The 25,000-nt window shown below is 39.3% G+C and overlaps 4 protein-coding genes across 10 annotated transcripts in view; 3 read left to right on the forward strand and 1 right to left on the reverse strand.

The window, feature by feature from the left end:
• Positions 1-8,059, forward strand: part of LOC138003290 (fibropellin-1-like) — a 17,227-nt gene extending 9,168 nt beyond the window's left edge. Inside the window, exons 12-20 of the mRNA XM_068849253.1 lie at positions 329-448; positions 837-953; positions 1,250-1,390; positions 2,672-2,797; positions 4,036-4,161; positions 4,460-4,573; positions 6,064-6,168; positions 6,578-6,679; positions 7,424-8,059. Coding sequence (XP_068705354.1) covers positions 329-448; positions 837-953; positions 1,250-1,390; positions 2,672-2,797; positions 4,036-4,161; positions 4,460-4,573; positions 6,064-6,168; positions 6,578-6,679; positions 7,424-7,440 — 968 coding nt within the window. The 3' untranslated portion in view covers positions 7,441-8,059. The remainder of the gene's footprint in view (positions 1-328; positions 449-836; positions 954-1,249; positions 1,391-2,671; positions 2,798-4,035; positions 4,162-4,459; positions 4,574-6,063; positions 6,169-6,577; positions 6,680-7,423) is intronic.
• LOC138003289 (fibropellin-1-like) overlaps positions 1-25,000 on the reverse strand; it is a 79,193-nt gene that overhangs the window by 639 nt on the left and 53,554 nt on the right. Inside the window, exons 17-23 of one of the 7 annotated variants that reach the window (XM_068849246.1) lie at positions 24,088-24,201; positions 23,560-23,685; positions 22,938-23,036; positions 22,274-22,363; positions 21,915-21,995; positions 9,218-9,251; positions 8,464-8,530 (exon numbers count right to left, since the gene is read on the reverse strand). In XM_068849246.1, coding sequence (XP_068705347.1) covers positions 21,916-21,995; positions 22,274-22,363; positions 22,938-23,036; positions 23,560-23,685; positions 24,088-24,201 — 509 coding nt within the window. In that variant the 3' untranslated portion in view covers positions 8,464-8,530; positions 9,218-9,251; position 21,915. Of the gene's footprint in view, positions 1-8,458; positions 8,531-8,960; positions 9,252-9,276; positions 9,572-21,914; positions 21,996-22,273; positions 22,364-22,937; positions 23,037-23,559; positions 23,686-24,087; positions 24,202-25,000 lie in introns of those variants that run through there. The other 6 variants (XM_068849245.1, XM_068849251.1, XM_068849243.1 and 3 more) reach the window with 6 other exon arrangements.
• Positions 13,785-19,051, forward strand: LOC138004575 (uncharacterized). Its single transcript, XM_068851126.1, has 2 exons — positions 13,785-14,301; positions 19,047-19,051. Exons 1-2 carry the CDS (start codon positions 13,785-13,787, stop codon positions 19,049-19,051), a joined length of 522 nt encoding a protein of 173 aa, XP_068707227.1.
• Positions 19,303-20,190, forward strand: LOC138004576 (neuropeptide FF receptor 2-like). The gene has a single exon (XM_068851127.1). The coding sequence runs from the start codon at positions 19,303-19,305 to the stop codon at positions 20,188-20,190; it is 888 nt and encodes a 295-aa protein (XP_068707228.1).

Here is a 25,000-nt window from a genome sequence, read left to right on the forward strand (position 1 = left end):
CAACTTTTGATAATATTAAATACGAATCCATAAATTGAATATTTTTTTGGGGGGTGGGGGGGGGGGGGGGGAGGTAAGGTCGTACCTCTTGTTGAACACTATATTTCAGTGGCTGTACATTGTCGTACTTCCTATTGTTTTTTGTGCTAAATCCATTGTTATCTTTCATCGTTCTATTGTTCTTTTGGCCAATCCTGAAGCCAATGAGGTACGAGGCACGTTTAGTTTGGGCTGCCAAGTCCAAAGAGGTTTTCACAACTCATTTGAAGTTTAGAAAAAAAACCTTTTCCCCTTTTTTGACTCATGAGTTATCATTCATTTACTTCAGAGCCACCAAATGACATGTGCAGACCAAATCCTTGCAAAAACCGTGGAATTTGTGTAAACGAAGGAGGTGCCTTCCGCTGCATTTGTCCAGCGGATTTTTTGCCACCAGACTGCACAAACAGTAAGTATGTACCCCTGTCAAGAAACGTCGGATGAGAAGGGTGGAAAGGGGCTGAAAGGTAGTAATTGTAAATATTCTTTCACTTCCAGATCATTTGTAATCAAATTCTAGCAACTTTTGCGACACGAAATGAAAGTCAATTGAGGGATATTCATTAGAAGCTCACGTTTCGCAAAAGGAAAGACATCAGAGTACTTAACAAGAGGTTCCTTAGTCCCTTATTCGGACCTGTGAGTTAAAAACGCAGAAGAGGTCTGTTCAGGACACGATAAACTCATTTAACAGGAAGTCTAAATAGACATGAGCTGTGTTTCATTTACAAAGAAACGGAAGAACGAATTCCTTGGGATTTGAGTTTTGCTGATTATTTGTTCATTCGTACATTTAGAAACTGTAGACCCATGCATTCCCAATCCCTGTCAAAACAAGGCAAAGTGTCATCCCTCGAAGGACAAGAAAAGCTTCATTTGCCAGTGTGAAGGACGATTCAAGCCTCCTCTTTGTAGTAAGCGCAAAGTTGCTTCATTTACGTTTAAAAAAATCGAATCAGTCAACGAGTCAGCCAGCAAATCGTTTAGCTATATGATCAGTTACACAGAAAGAATGGGTGAATAAGGCAGTTGGAAAGTGTGTTCACCACTGAGCGAGTCAGTCAGTCAGTCAGCCATCTATGAACACATATAAATCACGAGTTATGTCGCGAATCAATAGCACGCCCTCTCTTTGTATACACTATCTGTTCTGCAGTTAGTTCTGACTTTGTATGATTGCTTTCAATTGACTATTTTTCTTTGAAAATAGCGTGTGATTGTCCCAAAGGCGACCTCCGCAACAATCCTCCGATTCTTCCACAGCGCTGCAAAGAAACTGGGGACTGTTACTGCCCTGCGTCCGCAGATGGAAAGGAGTACAGTGAAACACCGAAAGGTTGCGAGCGAGCGAGTGAGTGAGTAAAGTAACGTGCAAATTATAACCCGTACCTGCCTCCCCCCAAAAAACGTTATTTTGTACGTGACAGGAATGGATGCTCCAAAATAAGGTGAGACACATAGTATTGTGTATATAAAGTGCCAAACTATCTCAGTAAAGTTTTGCTAAGTGTAAAAGAATCTGTGAAAAGAAAGTGTCACTAGAACTGCAGGGGCGGAATCTAGGGGGAGAGCGCAGAGAGTGCGCACACCCGCCCCCCCGAAAAGAAAAGCAGTCAGCTACGCCATTCATTATTGATACACCCCCTCCCAAAAAACTCTTGGATCCCCCGCCTCCTTAGCTCAACAATTCATGAAAGCTAACCATTTCGACTCAGCGCTTACTGAATTCTTATTACTGGAGATAAGTGCTTAACCCAGCAGTTATTCTCATCCTAAACCGAGTGCTGTGTATCTGCCAAAGCGCGTTAACACTGAGGTTGTCAGGTATTTCCAAGTAACTTGTCACGAAATGTCTCACCTTATTTTGGAGAATCCATTCGAGTCATAACCATACAGTATGAGTGAAAGATCTGATTGTGTGGCAGCATGTACGACTGCTTGCCTAGAGAAAGGGTGGTGGTTTAATTGAAAGAGTTAATCAGTACTCAGGAAACTCATTTTGTACGATCGATATGGAAGATTAATTAACGTGTTGTCAAGGACAGCTAAACGAAATGCAGTATTCAGGTCACTGTTGACTGAGACTCAGCATCAAGATCACGTGTATAGCTTTATAAATCCGGGACAGTTCACGTGCTACGTGAATTAATTTTCTGTACCCAAAGTACAAAATGACTCTTCTGAATGCAGGTGAATTAAATGGGGCGTTTTTGTTAAACTGTCAGCCTGATAAACAATTAATGAGGTTTAAAACACTTATTACATATTGTTGTGCCAGTCTTCTTTGGTGAGACGGAATAAGTATATTGTGGGATTACTTGTTCAATCCCATGCCGTGCATACTTCAGGTGCCAAAACGGCTTCCTTAGTTGGTTGTGAGGATTAAAAGAAGCATAAAAATTAAGCTCTTACAGTTCCACACGACGTGGTTCCTTCTTTGTTTTGCATAAATATCATTGGGCAAGGAACGAGAAGTAAATGTGAAAGGTCAGTTATATTGGAGGCACGCTGGTTTCCGTCAGCTAACGTGAAAAACTGGAATTTCTAGAAGAATGCCTTCTTCGCTCATCATGTCGCCCTTAAAACGTACCCCTTTAAGACTGGTTTTCTTTCTCTCTTTCTTCTTTTGCAGGAGGGAACCCCTGTAGCAGCAATCCGTGTCAAAATGACGGCAGGTGCTTTGTCAATGACGACAAACTATCGTTCTTTTGTCAATGTCCTGACGAATGTTCTGGTGATCTTTGCCAAAACTGCAATTGTAAGTGTATGGTTGCATCTCTGTTTGATTCAAAACTGTAAGAAAGGTAGAAGTGGAAAACGCAAAACAGATAGGACATATTTTGCAATGGTAATGGGGCTTGAATCGCGAAATTGGATGCTTTCTTAGCACGAACAGTGCGTTCTGGACACTGGAAAGCTAGATTTAAGACAAAATGAAATATGGAACAATATGAGATTGGATAAAACTTAAAAATAAGAAACCGATGTCCATTTTAGAATAGTTTAAAGTGGTACTACGACCAAAAAAAAAATTTGTTTTTCCTTTGGATTTCAAAACTATGTTAACTAAACACCAACTCACCCAAGTTTTAAGTTCTGATTTTAAAAAGACACCTGTTTATTTTAGCTGGAATTTTCTTATTTATTGGTCCGCCATTACTAACTTTAGAAACTTGAGAAAGCTGGGTCGAGGAGAAAATGACGTCAAACACTCACTAGTTTAAGATTGCAATGCGTGTGTACGCGGCCGAATTAATATGCAGCACGGGAGTTTCGGGCTTTCAGACTTTTCAACCCGTGTTTTGCATATATAATAAATTGCGTTTACACGCTGAAATTTTAAGCTAGTGAGTAAATGACGTCATTTTCTCTAGATCCAACCCTCTGAGGTCCAATCGGCCAGTTTTGAACGTGAGTAATGGCGGACCATGAAATCCAAAACTTACACTCAAAATAAACAGCGTTTGGAAAAAACTCAAAGCTCAAAATTTTGCCAGTTAGGTGTTAAGCGAACACGCTTTCAAAATGTGAAGAAAAAAAGGAAATGATTTTTTGATCATAGTACCACTTTAAAGTTGCACGAAACATAGCTAATAGAGGGGAATGGTTTGGAAGCTCGGCAAACATCAAAGCAGCAAACAAAGATGCCAAGATTTAGGTTGGAAAGTCCACGACCGCGCACAATCTTTTGTTTTGGGCTCATACACTATGCATGAATTGCGTAATCAACACGTTTCTATTGGTTAGTTCCTCACTACGGAGTAAACAACTATTGTGTTTTGTGTACGGTCAAGGCCAAAAAAGAGAACAAAAACCTACAACAAAGAAATTTGCCGCGTTTCATAACCATTCCTCTCTATTAACTATGCACGAAATGAGATTTAACGTTGTCAAAAAAATTATATTAAGGACCAACCAGAGTCGGTTTCAAAACTTTCTGAAGAAAGATTCCAATTTTAATCACATTTCTCTCAAATTATATATGGGGATATCAAGCTGACAAGATCTGTACACCCAAACACTGTAAAAATGGTGGAACATGCATAGTCGTCGGAAGAAAGCCATTCTGCAAATGTCCATTAGGATATCAACCGCCCAACTGCGTCACTAAATACATGCAAGGTAAGATTTACTCAAAGTGTTACCATAAATAACCCTGTGCAAGACATTGAACTGATCCTACGAACATTCACGCTAGTTTCAAGAAAGGGAACGATCAAGATGACGAAACCTTTGTCAAGGATTAATCTCTGGTCTACAGTCGTTTTCTTCGATACCCGTTATTTGCTTTCTGCATATTTTCAAAACCGTAACACTCGTCATTCATGAATGAGTGACGAGGTGTGGAGAACGTAATGGTTGGATCACAAAACGCTCCCTTGTCTGAAACATTACTTAAGCAATTGCATTTAATTATCAGAACACAACGCATGTCATCCAAACCCATGTCAGAATGGCGGGTCTTGCAGAAACGTTGGACTTAATAAACACAAATGCATCTGCACGGCACAGTATAGTGGAATCAATTGCGAACGTAAGTCAAAAGGCCAAGTAATAAATGTTTTTTTGATGATAATGGTGACACTGATGTGATGACGATGACGATGGTGCTGGTAGTCGTCAGCCTCCTCAATCATGTGGTCCTTAACAATTTCTTCACAATAAATACATCACGTTGATGATAATGATGACGACGATGATGCTAGTGCCGGCCACTGCCCTCCTACCCAGTTGTTTTGTAATTGTATATATTATTTATACCGATTATACTATATTTGTACCCATTCATGCATTTCCTCCTGACCTTTAAATGTGATATTCTATTAGTGAATGGGCATCCGATTAATTTAGCTTGGGTGCCCTGTTACCGACTTTTTCTGTTATATTTATAACATCTTGTATCACTTTTGTCTTATAAAGGTACGAATATATAAGTTATTATTGTTGCCAACAATTTCTTCTAGGCGGTAATATCGAACGGATGACTTGTGGCCCATACGCAAACTTGTTGTAGAACAGAGCGAAATCGGGGTACGGAAGTAGCAAGCACAGAATCAAAAAACAATGACGATTTAAGGCGATCATTGCCTGATTTCAAGCCGAAGGCGACTAAGGTACGAGTCTAAATTATGGGATTAGCAACTATTGATGCACATAGAAAGAGCACACCGATATTTACAAAATCCCCATGTTTGATGTTAATCGTGCTAAAAATTAACTTGGACTGAGATACAGCCATTTAATTACATCAAAATTTACATTTACATGTTCCAGCACTCGGCAAAGTCCCTTTTTGGCTTATGGCTGTTTCTGCTTAGGTGGCCTCATACACCGTAAGCCTTTTTAGAGACATCACGCCAAGCCGGCCACTTCAGCTGGTGAGAACAGAACAGCCACAACACCGGGGACTACATCCCCTACTCTTATCGAATAGTGTGTGGGTTCTTTAACGTCCCACAGGTAACTTATGAACATAGAAGTTATTTGTGAGACGGGGCCTACGGTTTATAGTCCTTACCCGAGAAGACTTGAAAGTCTAACCATTTGCAGATGAAATTACAAAGGCAGCACTTTCTCCTCAGTTATTTTAGGATCCTGAGTGTTGATCCGGCCGGGGTTCGAACCCGCGACCTCCCGCATGACAGCCCGATGCTCAACGAACTGAGCCACCGGTCGTCGAGACGCAGCGTCCTGATGGCTATACATTTCTTTGTAAATTTTGTCGTTTTGAAATGGCTGTATCTAGCTTAATATTGGGTCTGTTAAAACCATACTTGGGGATTTTGTAAAGCTTGGTGTGTACATTCTGACAATAGCTACTAATCTCATAATTTGCAGATTCGTACCTTGCCCCTCTCGGCTTGAAATCAGGCAATGATGTCGTCGTCGCTGACGGTAAAGCCTACGATGATAGTGAAACAATGCTGCTTAGAAGAAACAACTCTAAGCTTTTTAAAGCCGAATTAAGAGTCATGTCAGGCTTCAGCTTGAAAGCTTGATTTGTATGTAATTTTTTTTTCAAAGGAGACAAATGCATGGACTGTGACGTCCAAGCTAACTGCGTCAATGGACGCTGCAAATGCCGACGTGGATACACAGGGAGCGGACACAGAGGCGATTGTAAGCTAAGTAAGTAACTTGAAAGACCGCTATTTCATCGGTTTTCGATCAAGGTCCAGTGATCAATACGCTAAACGTACATCCCGATCCTATCTGATTACCAACTGTTTTTTTTTTTTTGGGTGGTCCCGAACTCAACCACCCAGGGTTACACTGATAATGACACGGTAAGTTTTTCCAACTGTAGAGGGCCTCAGGATCAAGGGTAGAATTCAAACCCAGGAGACTGTAAGAGGCACCTAGTTGTCCATTTTCCAGTTGGTTTTAACTGTTATGCTTGTTTGATGAAGTTGCCTTTTTCTAAAGAATTACCTTAAGGACCGACTGCTTTAAAATTCAGTGTCTAAATATTTATTTCTTTTTTTCAACACGAAACAAACTTAAAGCTATGTTCCAGTTATTCCTTTTCCTGTTGCAGCTTTGGTGTGTCAAACGTGCCCTTTGAACGCTGTATGCGTTGACGGTGAATGCTCTTGTATAAATGGTTTCTACTTGATCAACGACATTTGCAAGATGATAGGTGGGTAAAAACGTTGATGTACACAAACAACAAAAGTTTGCGACACTTGCAAGTAAATTCTTGAGAAAGAGGATTGTACGCAGTATACTAATATCCTCTTATTAACAGACCGGGCTTTCTTGTACAGACTTAGTTGCGATCTGTCCAAACTGCCACGAACTCAGGTCAATATTCCCCAGTATGCACGACTCGAGCAAGCTTCGAGTATTGAAATTGTACCCTTCTCGGCGAATAAAAGAAGTTTTAAACGACTGAAAAATCGACATCATCTTATTTTCAGAATGTTATCATCCTTCAAGTAGTGTAGCACTTGAAGTATTCGATTTTCTATCTATGAATACTTCATACATTTCATAATCATTAAATTTGTTTTTACGTTACGGCGTCGTCCACACATTGGTGGAATCTCATCAGTTCCTTCAAGCCCCCACCCCTCCCAGTATTTTCCGCTGCACCATTGTTATGTTTGTCTCTAGAGACCGAGGTGACAATGGTGTAATGTGGAATTTCTAAAGGGCGAAGAAAGGAAGCTAATGAGGCATCTTTTGTTTTCGTCCACCAACGTGGCGGCTATGATATAACGTGAATACCACATCATATTCTTTGAACTCATTTTTTATTTCACGGAAGATTTCTTCGGACTATTATACCATCAATCATCTTTGAAAATTTTAGCTAGGAGGAAACAGCAGCACAAGCAAAATTAAATATTCATGTACTTTGCTTCTTTTTCTTTTCTTTTAGGAGGAAAGCAAAAATGAGACGTTTTCTACCAACCTTTCGAGACACCCAAAAGGATGGAGAAACGTACGACTTCTGGTGGACGAACAAAAGAAGCCAATGTCTTTGAGAGATCTTTTGTTTTCGTCCACCAACTTGGCGGCAATGACATCACGTGAAAATCTCCTATTGGAAGTGGCTGGTTTATCCACGAATTGTATATTTGTCCATTGAACACAGGTCGAATGGTAACTTGGAGAAGTTAAATTTGAATTGATAGCGGTTCGAAAAAGAAATCAGTGACCAGCATTATCATATCTCAGGATGTTTGGTCAATGACCATTCTCAAGCAGTGTCAATTCAAAGGGAGGTCATAGCCCGAAGAAGGATGAGAACAAACAATCGCACCTTCACTGTTTACGTTTGGAGACAAGATCGTCAAACGAATGATAATGCACTAAAAAGTGGCTCAGTCTTTTCCGTGAAATGTTTTAACTCTTAGACTCTAATAGGGGATGGAGGAGCTAAAAGTTATATCTCATAACCATAGTTAATAAATGGCGATGGTTATGAAACTTGACAAGTCTTTTTGATTCATGTTTTTGTCTGTATTCTTGGCCTTGAAGGTGCACAAAACACACCTTTTTTCGAGAAGATAATCAATAAAATCTTTCCATTAAATTATGCACAACTACTTTGCGAACCCATGTTAAGCAAATTAAACAAAAGATTGTGCAATGTGACGGTCAATTCAACATCGATGCGACAACATCGTTCTCGCTTTTGAAGGTTTTAAGTCCCTCGATTAACTATGTCATCACAGAGGAAAAACAATGGGGGGTAGTCTTCTCAACAAAATCCCCACAATATAAGCATTGGTTGCTTTTAAAAATTAGCAGCATTCATGCGTCGATAAAAATCCCATTCGAAAAACTACCATGGCCGCCGTAACAGAATGGATCATACCTCAATGTATATGCAAATTGAGAATCTCGCCATTCCCATCACAGTTTCCCGTAAAAAAGTCAGTTTTGTCCATTCCATTCGTCGGGGCATCGTAAGAGGATTTACAGATACTTGGCTCAGCTATTTACTTTAGATAGCAAAACTCTTTACCACCTGACGCCAGCACTACAAAACATCGCCAGAGAACCATGTTATTCAGTCGGCTTTTCGGTAGCCTCGCAGCTCCTACAAGGTCTCACCTGATTGGAGACCACCCTTGAGGTTTAACAAAAAAACAAATAACAGAAACAATGGCCCTTTTGTTTTAGGCCTCGGGTCCATTGTTTCTGTTATTTGTTCTTTTGTTAAACCTCAAGGGTGGTCTCCAATCAGGTGAGACCTTGTAAGAGCTGCGAGGTGACCCCTTTTGGGAACATGTGCATGCGATATATTCCTCACGCTGGGTGCAACGCAAGGGTGTCACACGTGGACATATTCCCGAAGGACTGGTCAATTACGCTCACTCACATGCGAGTTACACTGGTTTGGTTTTAAAGCTGATTATCTGGTTTTGTACAGTATACAAAAACAAAACGCCATTACTAGGAGTATTTTATTGCCCTAGTGTTTCATCAAAATAACTGCGTTAAGTGGAAGAACAGCAATATCTTGTAAATAACTGCAATGTTAGAAGGGAACTCAAGTTGTCTGACTTTTGCCGTTTCTGTAGAGAGCTCATCAAAAAGCCTTCAATCTGTGTGCCGTAGTTACAAATACTGTTAGCGCACTTTACAGTAAATCTTAAAGCCCACAGAGGAACGATAAGCCTAATCCCCTTATAAATGCCCGTCTCCAAATATTTAATTCTCCAACCTTCATCGTCTTAATCCAGTAGTTGCCCTGAAATCTAAAAAGAAATTCCACATTGGAAAGCTCTTGACAAGAAGTCTTGATACTAAACATATCTTTTTTAGTCTTCAAAACAAAAGAATCCTATGGAATTAGTGAAGCATCGTTTCTAAACAAAATTAACATTTTAATTTCAAAACAAAATATTATTAATAAGAAGTAACAAGTTTAAGAAATAACACTGTGTTTTTAATCAAGGTTTTTATCCTGTTGAAGGCATCATCCAAATTTGCAGAGGTTTTGTTCCAGAACCTGAAGCCCTTCGTCAATTTTTATCCCACAAATCAAATTTTATATGAAAAGAATGAAGTAGGTTCTCTGCAACAAATATAAAAGAAAAAATGGTTTACAAGTGTAGCAAATGTTTTCCACCAAAGGGCAGGTACAAAATACAGGTCTCTGCTTTACCAATAACGAAACAAACGTAAACATTCATTAAACCAACGATTTTCTTCATAAAATAGGTCTGAAACCAAACGATTCTTGCACATTCTGTGGGGAAACTACAGAAAACCTTATTCACTTGTTTTGGAAGTGCAAACACACTTGGACTTTTTGGGAAGAAACCCATCGATGGATATGCCAAAATGTTAATAGCCTTGAAAATGACACCTCTGCAGCCTTATATCTTGGCATAGTTGATGATATAGGAGACTTACTTTTCCACCATGCACTTCTTATCGCTAGGTATTACATACACACTTGCAGGTTTAGAAATACCCTACCCAAGTTACAAATATATACAAAAAAAATCCTGAGCTAAATGGAAATTGAAAGACAAATTGCAAAAGATATTAAGGTGTTTAAACGCCTTTAAAAAGAAATGGACTAGATTGAAGAACAACCCTGAATAAATTAGTTCAACACCCTTATGAAACACACCTGCCGTGCGTGGAAATAAAGGCTGCACCTGTTGACCTCTTTGTGTTCTGTGTGTAGTGTTTGTGCTTATTGGACTACTTTGTAACGATATATGACCACGATAATAGGTAATTATTGGTAAGTAGTGTAGATACTGTAATTACTGTTAGAATTGTAAGTATAGTAAGTATGGGTTATTGACCAAGCGTGAGGTCAAGATGACTGGATATTGGCCAAGTTCTTTTTTTGCGTGTTTATGGACCGAGACGAAGTCGAGGTCCATAAACACGCAAAAAAAGAACGAGGCCAATATCCAGTCATCTTGACCGAACAATCTTGGTCAATAAAGGATTTATTATATGACTTAAACCACCAAAAAATGATCTTTGATCTTGCGGGACCAAGCGAGAAATCCCGAGCGGGCAGTATCGCTCCATCTTGCCCGCTCGGGTAGCCAATCGGGTAGCCAATCAGGTTGTTAGTATATTCACCGCGGGCAGTGAACATATCATTTTTATCTTTCACATGTGAAAATATAGGTGTCGTCATGGTAACGAACACGATTAGCCAAGCTTTTTCTTCATTGTAAGATACTTTTGCGCTTCAATATAATTCTTCTCTACTACATTAAGATTTTTATTGCAAAATTTATCTACAAAAATGTTAGTACCCTATAGCATTTTGTTCAAATCAAGAAATAGACACACACAAGTTAATTTATGATGAAGAGAAAGGAAATACAAGATTCTCTTCCCTCATTCTTCTCCAGTTTTTAATTAAGGCGGGAAGAGCCTCTCGCCGAAGGTTTGGTCAAATAAACATCACAAACATTAATTGTAATGTATTGACTGATCGTGCAATAAAATTGATAACAATGGAAAGGAATTTTTTATGAAATGAAAGTTACAAAAATTAAGCTAGCGAATTATATTCTTTCTCTTTCAATGAAATATGTCAAAATAAACGGCTGTTTTAAATGTGAAAAATTGCACCTGTAACAATGCAATACCGTCTCAATTGAAGATCATTGTAATATACTCAGGATCTAGGCCCGGGTTTCTCGAAGCATGGTTAGGGCTAACAGCGTTAAATACCATGGAAACCTATGGGTTTTCACACCTCTTAACCAACGGTTAGCGCAAACCAGGCTTCGAGCAACCGGCCCTAGGTCTCTCGCAACTTTACGGTACATGCGCATTGTGAACTTGCACTTATTTGTTTGGTTACAGAAGTCTATAAAGTAGAGTCATGTACAGTTTTATTTTGCTTTGAAATTCCATACAAACCTTTGAATGTCCCGCTATGTTGCCCTGATTACCTATGATGCACTCAAGAACGTGAACATGTCTATTTTCTTGAGGTTGTTAGTAAAACGCCTAAAGGCGTAAAGGTGATGTTACACAAGTCATGCTTTGATGCAACATTGTTGCAGGTTTTTGAAAACGAAACCTGCAACATTGTTGCCCGAATTTTGTTGGAATTGGTGCGTGTAACACACCCGCCCTTGACTTTTAACGCAAAATCGTCCCACGATGCACCACGGAGAACCGAGATATGTCACGTCGACAGTCACGTCAACAGTGCCCGCCATATTTGTCGCCAGGGATTTGTCAAGCAGAAGCCTGGGCTCACATGTTGCGAGTACCGTTGCGTTAAAAATCGCAAAGATGTCTCGTGTAACGCGGATTAGAAATGAAATTTAAAATCTGCTCGTGTAACATCACCTTAACGGCCAACGGCAAAACTGTGTATCGAGAATCGGCGTCACGAGAATTATGGTCAAAATTATTTTGTCTTTTTTGCTTTGGTTAAATAAGAGGAACGTTGGCTGGTCCTTCATGTACTGGATCCGAAACAATTAATGTCCATAAAACAAAAGAACGAAGCGAATATAACAATACAATTTGTCCTGCGCCATTTTATCTGGTATATGGAAGTCTATCTGTTTTGTGGAGTTTCGCGCTCCACAGGATCTCAGTTATTTCTACACGTTTTGTACTCAAAAAATTGTGGCAGTGTACAAATTCGGATTTATGCACACACGTTAATGGCGATAAATCAAGCTCCAACATTATTTAAAATCTTAACGCCTTTCCGTCGTCTCCGTCCAAGTAAGTCATTGATCACAGTGGCACCACACCTCGTCTGGTGAAACCCGGCTGACAAAGAGCCTCCTTCAATGAAATCATTGTTTCAGTGAAGAAAGAAGGGAAAAAAACGCTTCCGACAGAAGAGAAAAGTTCCATAAAACCAGTAAGGAGAGAAAAAAACGAACGAAAACAAGTGGAGCAAGTGGGAAGAACATAAAAAGTTATGAAAAAAATAATAAATTGCTTCATTAGTTGCGTTCGACGTTAGGATTCCAGGGTTTGAGCGCCGTCTTGGAGTGGCTGACCACTCGCCTCGATTTCATGCCAGGGTCATGCCACTGTCCAGTATACGCAATGTAACTGTTTGTTCAAAATTTCGTTCCACTATTCGTTCTGACTGGACCCGCCCCTGTCCACTCTGTTTACAGATATGAAAATGCCCATGATCACGCACGATCGTGATGTGGACCATGTGGTCGAAAAGAAAAATAGAATGTTGTTGTTGCGTTTAACACAAGTTTGATATTGGTCTAACCAAATTGGTCTATTCGATCCGGATGCAAACTACGGCCAGCTAAATGATGGATAACGAAGAAGGGTTCCATTCTGTGGATGAACAAGTAATATCGCCGCTTCAAAGCAGTCTAATACAACCTGAAGATTCGGTAAGCTAAACAGGGTCAAATTCGTCATCACGTTCGTCAAGGAGGAGAAAGGACGCAGAGTCATCCTAAATTATGACAGACAAACTGCCATTTCATATAAAAATACTCCCCTGAGTGCAAGTCCCAAGCCTTTGCCATTAAAGAATTAACTATTTCATGCCGCTAATAATGATGTCCCCAACTTGGGCATAAGTCAGTTACCAGTTGCCACAGCAAGTGAATTAAATGTGCTACCGTTCAGTACTTCTGCGAAACTTCCTGATCGAGATCTCCTCCAACCTGGAATTAAATGTTCATTCCAAGCTACACCAACCCCTGTCAGCTTAGCTGAAAAGGCCCTTGCGTTCGATGAGTTCCCCTCATCTGGACATGCGACTATGTGCTACGATAAACATGGGTCATCTTGCAATGGTAGTGCATATACTCCTTATTTTGATACAGAAATTTGTCATGGTACTACTCTCCTAGGAAGGGAACAAGTATCCCCTGGACATCAACTTACAGTACTATTTGTAGTGGCAACTTAGCTTGGGCCTCTTGTGAAGCAAAATACGCGTCCTCCATTCATTATTCTCAACCATCGTTCACGGCACAATGGGCTCCGGGACTGGAAAGGCGTCAACTCCCTACCCAAGTGGTTTTAAAGTAACCACTAAGTATCATTCAGCTCAAGCTGAAGAACCAGTAGATTCATTTATTGACAATCTCACAGAGGGTCAAGAAACCGTCTTCCGCTTGACGTCTGATAACTTATAAACAGACTCAAGCGTAGCTCTTTTGCGAGCACAAGAACAGCAGCGATTACCAACGCTTGAGCTCTTCAAGTTCACAGGCAAACCAATCGATTGGCCAAAGTTTATTGAAAGATTTCGTGACCAAATACACAACAAGACGACACTTGCTGATTCAGATAGGATGGCCTACCTATTTCAAAATCTCGATGGTGAGGCTAAGAAAGCGGTAGAAAGTCTAGGTGTCACAGGTCATAGCTATGCAGCCGCCCTAAAGACATTGAAACGCCAGTTTGGAAACCCTAACAGTGTTGCAACAGCTTACCTAAGTAACATGCTGGACCGTACCCTTGTGTCTTCGAATAACAGACAAGCCTTGCGGGACTACTATTACCAAGTGAAAACATGTACGACGTGGTGTGTGAAGATGGATCAGTCGGCTATACTCCAAACCCCGGAGTATCTCAGCAGAGCAACTATGCGACTACCGATGCACCTAAGAGTAAGATGGTATGAGCACACAGACGGTCGTACGGATAAGTCCAACCTGGTCGAGTTTGAAAGATGGTTGCATAAACGAGTTGACCCTTCGTTTAACCCCCTGGAGGATTTTATATGCGAGGAATGGAGCAAGAAGCGGAGATCTACCAAACCGAAATCAAGCATCAAATTCGCAGCTTGGGTAAAGCTACGATCACCAGGTGTGCAGAGAGTTTTTGTTCTGGGTGGTTGCAATAAAAATTTACTAGACGATCTTAGACTATATCTACACTCAGTCTTGTGGGCAATTTCGCGATTTTTTTTTAAATTGCGAAATTCGCAAAATTAACGTGTCGCGAAATAGCATCTTAAACTCGATGCGGTATTTGATAGGTAGCCAGTGGAGTCATCTTAAAATTAATGAAATATGAACGAAACGACTTATCTAATACGCTGGAGTTTCTGCAGTTCAGTGCAGGCCGTAAAGAGTACTTGCAGTAGTCCAAACGAGAAGTGACAAAAGCATTGACTATATAGTTTGAGTATTATCGAAACTCAGAAATTTCCTGATTCTTCTAACATTATGTAGATAAGAGTTTCTTTCCTTTCTTTCCTTTTTCCTCTCCCCTACACAGAGCGAGCCAATGTTAACGTTCGACAGCTGGTGCCTCTTCCCTATCACAATGAGTTCCGCTTGGTCATCGCTGAGCTTCGGCCGATCTATAAATATCCATTTTCTGATATCAGCAACACACGATTGCATAGCTTCAACAGCTTTAACGGAATGTTCAGGGTCGGGCTTGAACACAAAATAAAGCTGTGTGTTATCGGCGTGAACATGTACTTGTGGAAGATGACGTGAACATGAAGATGGTGAACAGCTTGCTGGCATCGATGACAAACAGAAGAGGACCGAGACAGGGAGAGATTCTTAACGTTCTTTTCTATAATTCTATCAATTCGTGTCTTCTGTTGGCAAAACATTCGAGTAAGAGAGGTTGACTACCCACGCTTTCCGACAACTGAGGGTCAGTCCAAGGACCTACTTGCTACAACATCCACATAACGCTCCGCGTTAAGAGTCTCAAGAGTAATTTGAATATACCCGACGGCCTCCATACGTGCCAAACTTTTTGTTTAATTTTCAGGGTTCGTTTCTTTCACTTTACATGCTCCTTATCAACCATTGTCTTTTCGTATTTACAGTTTGCAATTTTCAAATAATTTTGACTTGATAAGGACGTTTAGCTAACGTCAAAACGTCGCCGATTCAATAATGAATCCACAGATTTGACGGCCAATCCTAGAGTGTGATGACTATTTTCATCTCAGAGGTTTGAATACAACTCTATGTCTATGTCTATAAAGTCGCATGTAAAGACTGTCCTTGGAATTACCTAGGAGAAACCGGAAGATGCTTCCAAACCCGAAAAAAAGGAACATCAACGAAACTAAAAGAACTACACAAAGGGTTCAAACGTTGCCAACCATGCGTGGCAAAATAATCATTCCAATGACTTTGATAATGCAGGTGCAATCGACAAACCGGGTTTTGCCGCCGATTTTTATTTCCACAATTTTACAAAGCGTCCGGAAAGAGCATCTTGGCGCACTATTTTCCATATGACGTAAAACTTCGACTATTGGCTCATAGTCGGAGTTTTTTAGGCAATCAAAAAACTAGAAATGCAATAGTCGGAGCTGAAAATTTACTTAAGACTGATAGTCTTAATCTTTTAACCAGAGAACATTTCTCACCACTTAAATTTTTAAATATGTTCTATCCTGGTTACACCTCTATTTTGACTGAATTATGCCAACTGATTCTCATTCTGCTGTGCTGACGAACGTAAACACCGAGAGAACAATACTCGCTTGAATCCTTCTTTAAAATTTGAACTGCGAAAAGCGTATAATACGGGATTAACACATAAAATAATGTTAAATAGCAAACAGAAGATATGCCAGAATTCATGGTTTATCTTCATCCTGAGACGAACAGCGTCTAATACAGCGATCGGTCCGTAACCAATGAGAAATCCACTTGTTGCCAGTATAAAAGTGACAAGTAGTTTCCTTTTTTCAGAATTGTCTCCGTTAATATTTTCAGAGCCGCATATCGTGCCGGAAAAATACAATCCTTTTATCAGGGATCCATAACAAAAAAGAAACACCACTGTGGGTATGTAGGTAGTGAACGTTGAATATATGAGCAAATAAATTTGGATTGCCTTGCTCGATTCGACTCCCCATGGACCAATGCATGAAGATTTTTCGCTGCTCCATACATAAAGGAAGAATCCTGGCAAACCGATGGCAATGCTTAAAAACCAAATGGCAAAGATTGCTCGTTTGATACTCTCTTCGTGCAGACGCCAATTCGAGCTAAAAGGTTTCAGTATGGCGTGATACCTTTCCACTGCCAGTAGTGTGAGAGTTAAGGCTGAGGAAGTTATCGAAGTCTGCACAACCACAATAAACTTGCAAGAGAATTTTCTGAAGTCGTCGTTCAGTGATGCTACGAAATCATGATCACCATAGTGCGCCAAACAAAACGGATACATCAAGATTACAATTGAACCGCTTGCCGCCAAGTTGGCTAAGAGATAAATTGTTGTCGTATGCATTTCTCGAGTCTTGTGAACAATTCGAATCATTAATATATTGCCAATAAAGCCAAAAATGTAAAATGGAATGCACGCAATCATGACAAAGTGAAAGTTATTGGAATCAACCATACTTGCCTCCCTTTTAGTTTATCAAATATCTGCACTTTGAGAAAATAAGGCGCTTAGTTATGGTCAACCACTCTTATCATCCACGATTTCACCTGCTGGTCTAAAATCACAGTTGTCAAAATTTCCAACAATTCTTTCACCTTAAAGATGTTGCGTTTCGAACACAATTGGAAAGTTCAATCAAAAAAGAATTGTCGCACAAATTTGCAAAGAAAAAAAAAGGAAAGAGTGACAGGATGTAGGACAATTCAAGATTATCTTTAAACGCGCTCATTCATTCAGGGAAACAAATTATGAAAAAGGCTGACATACTTACCATAGTTTTTGCGAGCTGCCAAACTAAGTCATTATTGATAATCTATCTGTCACTTGAGCCAAGTCTATTAGCCGACCTTGAATACATTAATTTACTCATATTATATATATTTCTTTCAAAGTTTAGTGTCCATACGAATTGAAAGTCGTTAAAGAAATATACCGCTTTGCCCACCTTGCACTCGCGCGGTTGGCTGCGCACAATTTTTACGCCAAAATCATATCGGACGCTTTTCTAAGCGAACTCATGTAAAAAGGAACTCGTATTCCGTACATTCCGATTAAACTGTCTTCGGTTCATTGTGCCATCGGGAGAAGAAAAGTAAAGAACAATGAACAGAAAGCTATTTTAATTAAGCGTGTTATTGTGAACTGTAGGCCTGCAAACTTGCGCCATAATTAGCCTGAATAATATAAGCCATAATACCAGGAAAATGAAAGCTACAAAATGTCACGAGTCAGCAAGATGATAAATGAATGTAATGAACTTTTTACTAATTTTAACTTTTTCATTTGACATTTTTCTAACACTTACGACAATTTAGAGGTTATTATTTGACAAGAGAAATCAATTTTTATTCGTTAGATAGTAACTCAGGTAAAGAACCTGAACAAATGCTATCACCCGTAACCTTTTTACAACCCTGTAACTGCGTGAAATCAGTAACATAAGTACAACCGTGTTAAAACCAGCCTCTGTTTGGAGATATGGGGCAGTGAGAAAATAAATAGATTCAATATCGCCAAATTGCACTGAGAAATTAAAGTTCAATAGTTGAAGCGTTTTAATAACCTTCATTGCTAAAAAGTTGCGTACCAATTCCATGATTAAAAAACTTACTGAACACATCTTTCTTAATGGACATAATGTCTGAAAGTGCTATTTACTCTAAATAGTTGGAATAAGAAACCTGTCGTCAAAATCCAACTTCCAAATGATTACAATTTGCATTTGAGCGTTCTGGAAAATTCTCAATAGAGAAATGGAGAATTCCGTTTGAGTCAAACGATAAACGTTCGGCGACAACTTAAATTTTGCCAAAAATTGATGGGACCTTTTTTATTCAAGTTTATTTCCTGGCGTTAGGATAAAACTAGATTTGGGCAAATTCTTGAAAGAGAGAAGTGAGTTCACGAGTGTAAGAGAATTTGAAGACGATTTAAAGTGCAGAAAGTGTTCCGTTGGCTGTTCATCGGTAACGCTAAACAAATTGTCAAGGCTTGCTTTATTTTAAAACGAAATAAAATATGTAAAAAAAGCAAAGGACGTTTTAAGTGAGCGTCATATTTGGTTCTACAAGCGCATGTTGTTTTCTCGTGCATAAAACATGCTGCCAAAAAGCTAAATTATTGGGGGGTTCTTCCAGGTGTCTTGGGTAAAAATAGAACAATGCCCAAGGCAAATGAGGATCACGGAGACAAAGAGAAATCACCTTAGGGGACAATGCAGCACAACGCATTCTTAAAAATGCAACCGAACAAAGATCGGAATATAATTAACATCGGTTCAAGAAAGTAACTTTTTGAGGGAAACGTGAAGAACGATCCCAACTCTTATTTCCTCACTGCTTCTATAAGAGTACTGGTACAGATGCCCGGACTGTTGTTTGGGTTCGCGCGAGGCAGGTGGCAGAATTTTCATGCAAACGCGACTGCTAAAGTTAAAGAGTCGCCCTTTCTAAAATTAACATCAGTAAACACTAACCAACCATTGTTAAATATGCTACAGAGGAGGCGTGGTTCAGTGGTTGGGGCGTTGGGTTTGCATACGGTTCTAACCTCTGCATGGTTTGGATTTATTTCCAATTGTCCCGGATTCAACTCTACCACGCTTTGTAGATGGCCAACTGCTTGCCTCCTGCCAGTTGGGATTCTTAATCATGTTTCTGTTAAGTTTGCATTGCTTCTTTCAGGTTAAAAGAAGGGCGCCTGTAAACTAGCTTAATCAAAAATAAACAAAACATTTTTACAGAAAAGTTATTAAAATGTGGGGTTAAAAAAAATAATTGCAACAGCAAGACATCCGTTGACAGCAAATGACAATCGATATATCAACAATACTTTTAAAAGCTAAAAGACCAAACGATCTTTCCACAAATGCTCACGTTTGCCAGAGGAGAGCTAACGTATTAAAAAATACAAAAATCTACCCTGCTGCACCAGCGTACGATGGCCGACTATGGTAGCGCGGGATTTATTCTCTCCATGGTCAGCATTCCATTTTTCATAATAGGATTTCTTGGAAATGTGCTGGTTGTCAGAATCGTTTACAAAACACCAGAAATGCATTCAGTCACAAACTATCTCTTAGCAAACTTGGCTGTTAGTGATGGACTCACCATTTTTTTCATATGGGCTTTTATGTTGAACCACGACTTTTTAAAAAAGGTTGATTGTAGGCTGACGGCGTTGGGTTTTACTGTCCCCGTTTCCTCCTTCACCTTAATGGTTCTAGCAATTGAAAGGTACCATGCCTTGTTAAAGCCATTTAGAACAGGCTTGCGGTTAAAAAAAGAGAATGTGAAAAGAGCTATCGCAATTATTTGGATCTCAAGCGTTCTTATTTGCATGCCGTATGCGATCATGGAATCGAAATGGAATGAAGTTGTCCATTGGTGCCTTTCATCCAGCAAAGTGTACTTTTTTGCGCTGCATGCAATGGTCGTTTACATTCCCTCAGTGGTTTTCCTTTATTGTTATGGATCCCTCATCAAAGGACTCTACTTTGACGATACAATCTGTGCTTCGTCCGGAGACAGGCAAGAAGACAGAGCATGTGAAAAGAAGAAACTTGTAATAACATTTATGCTAGCAACTGCAGGCTTTCTAATCGGTTACGGACCATCCGTTACCTTTAAAACCCTTGTTGTTATCGGAGCAACTCAAGAATTTTACTCTTCTGTCCTTTCGCCCGTCATAATATTCATCTTCTTTGGTAGCTTGTGTTTGAATCCTGTTTTATATGCTTTTCGCAGTACGAACTTTCGACAAGGATTTAAACGGATAATATTCTGTCGAGATCCACAAACCCAGAACGAGATGTTGCAACAGCCGTAGTGAAAGGAACACTAATAATTTTTATTCTTGGGACTTCTGCTTGTACAATCTTTTTTTTAGCCATTGATCGACTCGCGAGGCAATCATAACTTTCTGTCACCTGACCGTTGTTGAATGCCCTGCTGAGCTCCACTGAGACGGTCTGCCGTATACCTCAGTGGTAGAGCAGAGGCAGCATGACCATAAATTTGGGTCTTGTTCAGGAATACTCGGATTTTTCTGAATATCCCCGAGTCACCATTGAACTGAAAAAAGTAGATCTCTTCATATCTGTAGAAAGGTTCGTAGTAGCATAATTTCACTTTTTAATGGTATCTTTCAATCGGCTTATGAAGAAAATAATGTCATTTATTATATAGATACTGATGAAATACCAGGATTTCTCCTTTTACTAAAAAATCATTATCTTCACCGCGCGCAGTGAACATATCATTTTTATCTTTCACATGTGAGAATATAGGTGTCGTCATGGTAACGAACACGATTAGCCAATAAAACGCGACCTTTTTCTTCATTGTAAGATACTTTTGCGCTTCAATATAATTCTTCTCTACTACATTAAGATTTTTATTGCAAAATTTTACATTATCATGATTTGCTTTTCATAACTTTCATCTTGTTTCATGTTACACAACATGCGTGTATTAGCGGTTTGTGACCACTTTTTCATCATTTCGAAAATGAATAAAACAATTTGTTTTAAATCTGGACATTTCATCAATGTCAATGTCGTGCTGAAAGTATCTCTCACGAGTGAGCGAAGCAAACGAGTGAGAGATACTTTCAGCACTCGAAGATAAAATTCGTATCCCCGCGAGGCCATGTAATATCCTCTATATCTACAAAAATGTTAGTATCCTATAGCATTTTGTTCAAATCAAGAAACGGACACATACAAGTTAATTTATGATGAAGAGAAAGGAAATACAAGATTCTTTTTCCTCATTCTTCTCCAGTTTTTAAGGCGGGAAGAGCCTCTCGCTGAAGGTTTGGTCAAATAAACATGACAAACATTAATTGTAATGTATTGACTGATCGTGTAATAAAATTGATAACGATGGAAAGTAATTATTTATGAAATGAAAGTTACAAAAATTAAGCTAGGGAATTATATTCTTTCTCTTTCAATGAAATATGTCAAATAAACGGCTGTTTTAAATGTGAAAAATTGCACCTGTAACAATGCAATACCGGTCTCAATTGAAGATCACTGTAATATACTCAGGATCTAGGCCCGGGTTTCTCGAAGCATGGTTAGGGCTAACAGCGTTAAATACCATGGAAACCTATGGGTTTTGACACCTCTTAACCAACGGTTAGCGCAAACCAGGCTTCGAGCAACCGGCCCTGCGCGATTTCGTTCATCTTGCCCTCTCACTGAGCTAGTCATATAATAAGTATTGTTAATAATGTAAGTATAGCACGTATTGTAATAATTGTAAGTAGTGTGTAGTATTGTAAATGTTGTGTGATGTAACTCAAATAAAAGTTGTTAAAAAAAAAAAAATTAAAGCTAGCCTTAGGCCTAAAAACTGTTGTTTAGGTCTAATTAGACCTAAGCTAGGTTAGCCTTAATGAATGTTTAGGTTTCTTTCTGTATTGTTAAAACAGATACCTGTGACATGAGACCAGTGTTTTGTAGCTGCCGTCCACCAAAAGTATTTTTAGTTCTGGTTTTTCGATAACTCATCCACAGCATAAGAAATCGGAAACTTTCACCTCACCTCAACAAATAACTCCTGGAAGACAAACGCACCTTCCCTGTACACAATGGTGATGAATAGGACACATGCCACAGTCAGTGTCTGTCAATGAAAAAGAGTAAAAAGGTTTTTCTTTTTTTCGTGTAACTTCTTGGAGCGGTAAAGATGGGAGGCAATTATATATATTTCTGTTACTAATTACATGTAACGATGCAAACAAATCAACATTTTACGATATTTTTTTTCCAGGTTTTGTTCTTCAAGAGTTGAACCATGGAAGCACGCCATGCATTTTTTAAGTGGATATGATATGATATGACAATAATGACGATGACGATGATTACAATTATCTTAACCATTCTGTTTAAGTCTAGTTTTACCTTGACAAGAAAATCCAGGAATACAGACGCACATTCCACGAACACAATGATGATTAATCGGGCAAATACCACACCTTGTATCTTTATCAACTAACAAAGTTCAACAATAAAGGGTTCAATATTGCTGATCTACTATTTTCAAAATGCACGACCTTGTAAGGCAAATGAATAGTCAAAAAGAAAAAGAACTTAAGATATATGCAGACACCTACTTGTTCTGCCTCCCCCCTTCCCCCCGGAAAAAAAGGTGCTGTCACCACTGCGTCATCCTTGCCCTTGCTCCTGTCTTCAAGAAAATTTCACAGCATCGTATCTCTATGCTATGATTGGTTTCTAAGAGACTTGGTGCTGCTTCTGTGGAAGAGTGAAACTCTAAAATCTGGTTTCAAAGAATTCTCTCCGCTTATGGGATAAGTCTCACACGTTAGCTTCTAAATCTCGCCATAATTGTTAATATAACTCTTTCAATTCGTTTTATACCAAATGTCAGTATCTCAGTAAGTTTCGTAAGTTCTGTGAAGACAAATAAACCAGACGTTTCCCCTTTTCGTTGAATATCTTTGAGATATGAAAGCAAATTTACTCCCACGCCATTAGATTTAAGCGCATTTTCTGCCGAACTCATCTGCGTTAAAAATATTAATGTGATGGAATATTTACATACTTTCAGTGCAGACGTATCCGGTACCAATGTAACCTTTCCTGCAGCGACAGCGTCCATAAATACAGTCCGCGTTCACGTCACAGTTGGCACATTTGTCAACTATATACAGGAGAGAAGATGAAGGGTCTTAAGATTTGGGTTTTTTGTAATTATTGAACCAATTATTACCTTTTAAAAGCCAGGTCCCGTTTCTCGAAAGTCACAAAAACATTTGTAACTGTAAAAGTCAGCTACGAAATTGCAATCTGCTTCTTTTGATAAGCTGGTCTTTAAACCCTTTCATTCCAACGATTTAAACGTTCATTCTCCTAACTAGTACTATGGATTTCTTTGTTAGGTAGTCATGAGAATTTGGTGTTATATCAAGATCACACCTCTTTAAGCTTCATTCTTAACACCTGTCTGACTGACATTTCATTGAAATTGTGAGGAGAATTTATGTGCCGATCTCTCCTGGGAGTTAAAGGGTTACCTTGTTTTGAAGACAGCCAGAAGCAAAATGACGGAAAACCTCTCCGTTCTCATGATACAAAGACATTTGTCATACCAGAGAAAGGCCCAGAAAGTTGCGCAAGGGACTTTCGATATCTAGGCTCCAGAACAAGTCCAATCTCCATCTCACCTTCACAATGCGGTCCGGTGAACTGCGGAGAACAGATGCAGTCATAGCCATTCGGTCGTTCAAGGCACGTTCCTCCGTGCTCACATTTGGTAAGGCTGCAATGTCCAACAGGATTTGTGATGCGGACTGCAAGCACAAGACGATGACATGGAGTTCATTGAGAAATTAGAGTTATGGTGGGAGTCTTGAAATTTCCTTGATTTCCAAACGAGAGGTAAATTTAAAATAGGGAGCTATGTAAAATTCAGAAATTTAGAGCGTGTTCTAAGTCGCTCTGTGAATTCCGTTTCATCATAGGTTTCATGTAACATTTCCAAAAGAGCATTTGTAATGAACCAGAGATTAAGTTCGCCGATTTTTGTGAAAAGGCTTCTTGTTGATTAAATCCCTCCGATGATGATGACCCAATTTAATTTAACAAGACCAACACTTTGTTATCAGTGAGAAAGAGGTCTTTTAACACGTTTAGATCATAGAAGCAGTAACCGCATAACCAAATGGTCAACATTCCAACAAAAACTACCTTACCTGAGCAATCAGATCCTGTGAATCCAGGTGAACAGATACATTTAAACTCTCTGGTAGCGATATCCTGACATGTAGCACCATTTTTGCATGGATTTTCGCACGTGCATACAGTACCTGCAGTCCGAGAAAAATAGACAGCTGTTTTTGACTAAAAAAAAGAGGTCCAAGGGTGTCTGCATGCGCCTATCCTATGTTCCAGGTGTTTTATATGGCATCATAACATTACCATTAAGTGAAAAAGGTCGGTAGATTCAATCATTCCAAGTAGCACAGTTTGTTGAAATTGTTAAAACCTTTTTGAGCCTCCTTAAAGGTAGTTAAAATGTTTTTGACAGATGTTCATTTCCATTAGTTTCAACCATTTTTCTCAACTCTAGTTAGATTATTACAATTAACACTGCATGACCACATCATTACTTGTGATAAACAAGCATGGGAGTTACACAAAACCATAAAATGTTGGCAACGATCAGATAATCTACCAAATGTAGAAATATACACATTTCTTTCATTGATCAGATAATCTATGTGTAGGTTTTGTTCGGTCGAGTTGGCCAGGGATGGACTTCAACTGTGACAGTGCGACGTAGAACGCGCAGAAAGATTTTTTACAAACCAGTTTGCCATGTTCATTTTCAGACGTGCGGCGTCGGGCCGTACTCAACAACTCGGGCACAGTTTTTCCCTATTCACTACTTGCACAAATCCCATAATACACCTCTTTTACGCCCCAAAACTCTGCAAAGGCATTGTTTTCGACTTTTGTTGGGACATTTTCATGTCCCAGGAGAAGTTGCAAACAATGGTTACGCAAACGTTTTTGGGGGTAATTCAGGTGTATTATGGGATTGTGCAAGTAGTGAATACGGACCTCCCAGCCGGTGAATAACATATATATAATTATAATTATAAT

The sequence above is a fragment of the Montipora foliosa genome, chromosome 5 (assembly GCF_036669935.1).
Source record: "Montipora foliosa isolate CH-2021 chromosome 5, ASM3666993v2, whole genome shotgun sequence".
In the NCBI taxonomy this organism is placed as follows: domain Eukaryota; kingdom Metazoa; phylum Cnidaria; class Anthozoa; order Scleractinia; family Acroporidae; genus Montipora; species Montipora foliosa.

Excerpts from the sequence above, each read along its gene's own strand:
- LOC138004575 (XM_068851126.1), top strand. The coding sequence starts at position 13,785 with ATGGCCTACCTATTTCAAAATCTCGATGGTGAGGCTAAGAAAGCGGTA.
- LOC138004576 (XM_068851127.1), top strand. The coding sequence starts at position 19,303 with ATGGCCGACTATGGTAGCGCGGGATTTATTCTCTCCATGGTCAGCATT.